Consider the following 4,617-nt stretch of genomic DNA (forward strand, 5'->3'; position numbering starts at 1 on the left):
TTCTCCAGCTGCTGGAAGGTCCTGGTGGCTGGAAGGGGGGGGAAAAAAACCCCGTTAACGACCCCAAAAGCGCCGTTAATGACCCCAAATCGCCGTTAACGACCCCCCCAAAGCCTCACCGAGCTGCTCCGACAGGCCCCGGAGGTACTGCCGGCTGTCCTCGCTGAAGGTCTGCAGCACCTGCACTGCTTGCTGGAGCTCGTTCAGCTGCAAATGGGTGACAAAAAGACACCAAAATGACCCAAATTTCAGCTCCCCGCGTGGGAATTTTTCCCCTGGAATGGGCGAGGGAAACTCACCACCAGCTCCATGGAAGTCAGGACCTCCCCCTGGGAATCCAGGATCTGCTGGTAGTTGGGTTTGCTGCTGAGAACAGAGGCCTGGGAGGTTTGGAGGTAACTGAGGGGCTCCACTAGGCTGGGATCCCGCTGGATTCCTTCCAGCTGCCTGGAAAAAAATGGGGAATTCTCCCCTCAGGAAGGAGCCAACAGGACCTTTTCCTTGGTTTTCCAAAGAAAAAAACCCCACCTGGACATTTCTTCAGCACTTTCCTGGTAGTTCTGAAGGAGCTGATCCCAGGAGCGACACTCAGCAGAGAACCTGCGAGAAGATCCATGCTGGAATTTTCCCTCCATGGACTTAAATCCACCCCAAAATTCCCTCTGGGAAGAAGTTTGCCAGCCTGGATCCATGCTGGGAGTCTCAGGGTTGGTCTCACCTGGTCATGTGCTCCTTAATTTGGGCCACTGACTCATCCAAAGAAGAATCCAGGGAGACCCTAAAGCGGGAATTCAACATCAGGTATCGGGGGACCTACAAGATTCCATGTGGATATCACAGGGTTTTGCTGCCTCCTAAATCCTTGGAATGACACCTCACCCCTGGGGGTCCTGGATGCAGCGTTGGAGGGTCCCATCCCTCTTCAGCTTCTGCAGGTGGAGCTTCAGCTCCTCCGACACCGAATGAGCTGGAAGGAAAACTGGGATCAATCCCACAGACTGGGACAAGGAAACGGCCTCAGGTTGTACCAGGGGATGGATCTGAATTGGATCTTGGGAATAACTCCTTCATGGAAGGGGTTGTCAAGGGTTGGAACAGGCTGCTTAGGGTGGTGGTGGAGTCACCAACCCTGGAGGGATTCAAAAATAGGGAAAAAAAACATACTGGGAAAGCTGCATGATTGTCCTTCCTCACCAGTTCCCTTATTAATTAATTCACAGCTAATTAAAACATGGCAATGAGGCCCATTTTGACACAAGGGAGTTTGGGAATGTCGGTGCTGACGGGATGAGCTCCTGGTATGGAGAAAAGGATGGATTTTGGGATAATTCCCCTCAAAAAAAAAGGATTCACTGCTCAAACGTGTGTGTGTGTGTCCCCCAAGGGACAGTTCTGGGGAGTCCTCACCCCTGGGGGTCCTGGATGCAGCGTTGGAGGGTCCCATCCCTCTTCAGCTTCTGCAGGTGGAGCTTCAGCTCCTCCGACACCGAGTGAGCTGGAAGGAAAACTGGGATCAATCCCATGGACTGGGACAAGGAAACGGCCTCAGGTTGTGCCAGGGGATGGATCTGGATTGGATCTTGGGAATAACTCCTTCATGGAAAGGGTTGTCAAGGGTTGGAACAGGCTGCTTAGGGTGGTGGTGGAGTCATCAACCCTGGAGGGGTTCAAAAATATGGAGATGTGGAGAAGAAGGGGCTGGAGCATGAGGGGAAGGGGCTGGAGGACACAAAGAGGGACCTAGGGGTCCTAGAGGACACCTCCCAGCAGCCCAGGTTGCTCCAAGCCCCATCCAACCTGCCCTTGGACACTGCCAGGGATGGGGCAGCCACAGCTTCCCTGGCCAATCCTGTGTCCATCTGCCTTCCCTCTGGGATCCCTGCTCAGTCCCAACATCCCAACTCCTCAGGTTTTGGCTCCATCTGCCCCTTTGAGAGGGGAGATGTTTGGAACTGGAGGGGCTATGGAGCAGGGTTGGTATTTTGGGGCTCAGGATTCCCATTCCTGACATTCCCACCTCACCTTTAGCCTGGAATTCCTCAAGGTTGAAGCCCTGGTTCTGCTGTAGGGAGTGTTCCAGCTTCTGTGCTGAAAACTGGGAGAAAATGGGAATAAAAACCATGTTGGGAGCCTTCCAGGGATTTTAAAAGGGATGAAATAATTCACTTTAAAAAGGCAAGAGAAAAATAATAAACATTTAAAAGGGAAGAGAAAAATAAGTTGCTTTTAAAAGGGATTAAATGATTCACTTTTTAAAGGCAAATGAAAAATAATCTGCTTGAAAAGAAAAATAATTCACTTCCAAAGGGAAGGGAAAAGGAAGTTGCTCTTAAAAGGGAAAAGAATTTGCTTGAAAAGGGATAAGATCATTAATTTTTAAAAGGCAAGAGAAAAAGAAATTGCTTTTAAAAGGAAGAGAAAAATAAATTCACTTTGAAAGGGAAGAGAAAAAGAGTTTGATTTAAAAGAGAAGAGAGAAATAAAGGACTTTTAGAAGAGCTCACCTGGAAACTGGAGAGGAGCAGAAGAGCCAACCTGTCTGTCTCTGGCAGATCCAGACTAATCGATTTGCTTAATTCTGAAAAAAATCAGAATTAAAACAATTAAACAATTAAATCCATACTGAGCTGCAAGAGAAGGTCCTGGAGGACAAAGCTGATGTTGCAACTGGACTGCAGGACACAGAAGGAGGAGGGAAGAGGAGGAAGGAAATTCCTCCCAAGGAAAAGTCATGTTTGAAGTTGAAACGTGGCAATGAAGTGGCAGGAGCTGCAAAATACTAATGAACAGAGGATATTAATTATAGAATCATGGAATTCCAGGCTGGAAGGGACCTTCAGGATCATCTGGTCCAACCTTTTTGGTAATAATCTACTTAAAACCAGACTGTCCAATGTAGGGGAATCCACCCCCTTCCCTTGGGAGATGATTACAACGTCCAAACTGTTCCCATGGGGAAAAATTTTGCATCTGGAGCCGAACTGGAATCTCCCCAGGAGGAATTTGTACCTGTCACCCCTTGTCTTTTCCATGCGACTCCGTGTGACACAGGGAGTCCCCACCTTCATGTCTGATCACCAAAAAAAAGCATGTTTGGGGAAAAATATATTAAATTTGGAGGAATTGTAAGAATAAATCTCTCCAGTTTCCCCCCAGCTGGCACTGAACTGCTTCCAGGTATTTGCAAGATGCTCCATTATCTGTGAAAGTGAAGTAACTCAGTATTTTTCTATATTCACCAACTCCTTTTTTTCCTGCAGTTGTACAACAAAAAGAAGATTACAAAGTTGGACACTGGGATTATGAAAACTCTTCTTTTAAATGTTTTAATACGTTATTAAACTTCTGCTTTGGAATATAAAGGAGAAAAGCCTCCCAAGTGAAAAGCCTTTTACCCCAAGCTCGTTGTACTATTCAAGCACACCCATCAGGCTGATCTCTCCCTCAATCTTCTCTCATTACCTTTTACCCCAAGCTCATTGTACAAGCACACCCATTAGGCTGATCTCTCCCTCAATCTTCTCTCATTAAGAGACAGAAATGAAGTTATTGGTAATTAATCAACGGATTTCATTCCTTTGAAAACCATTACCAGCTAAAAAATGTCCCCTGCAATTAGTGCAGCATCTCCTTTCACCCTGAAACACCTGGATCTCCACGACCGCTGCCACAAATGGGACATCAGCAGTTTGACTTCAGAATAACCTGATTCTGCTCTCATCCCCCTCAAGGTGGTGCCATGAAATTAAATCCCAGCTGCCCTACAAGCTTCCCGAAGGGATTTTGGCACAAGTGGAGCACGTACCAGTGGCATCTTGGTGGACAGGGGGGAGGGATTTTCGGCGCTTTGTCCCCTTCAGGCTGGAGCGGCGCCAGGAGCGACGGCGCTTGGATTGAGGAGTGGTGAGAAGCCCTCGGGGGGAAACCTTGAAAGGACTCAATGCCTGGTCTTTCCCGGGGCTGTTTTTCCAAGGAGAAACCTTCTTAGGGTTAGATCCGAGGGGTTTTTTCTTCAGGCTGGGACTTGCGTAGGATCTTTTCCTGACAGAAGTTTCTGTGGTCGTGAGGGGAGCCACATTCTTAGTGCTGCCATCAGCTGGGTCAGATGGCTTTAGGAATTGCTCAGGATCTGTTTTTTTCTCTGCAGGGACAGGATCTTGAGGAAAACAGGAGACAATCAATTAGTTAGAAGGGTTAAAAAGACAAAAAATGGGTCTTTCCGAGGGGTTCAACACACCCAACCTGCTCTCTGCACTTTGTTTTCAACGCTGAGGTGTGATGGCTGGATCACCAGAGCCTCCTATTCTCCCTTCCAGCTTCAAACCCTTCTCCTGGGCCTCAGGATAGGCAGGAGGAGCCAGGGTGGGGGTGATACCCAGCACTATCCAGCCCTCCCCACTCCCAGCCCCACCATCATCCCCCTCTTACCTGCCACAGCAGCAGCCACAGGGTGGGCTCCACCCTGAGAGGAAAAAACATGAGGATCATGGAGCGGTTTGGGTGGGAAGGGACCTTAAATCTCATCTAGATCCAACCTCACCATGGGCAGGGCCACCTCCCAGCAGCCCAGGTTGCTCCAAGCCCCATCCAACCTGCCCTTGGACACTTCCAGGGATG

General features: G+C 48.7%; 1 protein-coding gene across 1 annotated transcript in view; it reads right to left on the minus strand.

The window, feature by feature from the left end:
* LOC104385655 (kinetochore-associated protein DSN1 homolog) overlaps positions 1 to 4,488 on the minus strand; it is an 8,229-nt gene extending 3,741 nt beyond the window's left edge. The window contains 10 exon segments of the mRNA XM_009994176.1: positions 2 to 28; positions 120 to 207; positions 300 to 447; positions 529 to 600; positions 719 to 778; positions 1,408 to 1,495; positions 2,023 to 2,095; positions 2,505 to 2,578; positions 3,806 to 3,887; positions 4,429 to 4,488. Of these exon segments, the coding sequence (XP_009992478.1) occupies positions 2 to 28; positions 120 to 207; positions 300 to 447; positions 529 to 600; positions 719 to 778; positions 1,408 to 1,495; positions 2,023 to 2,095; positions 2,505 to 2,578; positions 3,806 to 3,887; positions 4,429 to 4,488 (772 nt within the window).
* Positions 4,489 to 4,617: the final 129 nt, after the last annotated feature.

Source organism: Chaetura pelagica, unplaced genomic scaffold, assembly GCF_000747805.2.
Source record: "Chaetura pelagica isolate M959 unplaced genomic scaffold, ChaPel_1.0 scaffold670, whole genome shotgun sequence".
In the NCBI taxonomy this organism is placed as follows: Eukaryota; Metazoa; Chordata; class Aves; order Apodiformes; family Apodidae; genus Chaetura; species Chaetura pelagica.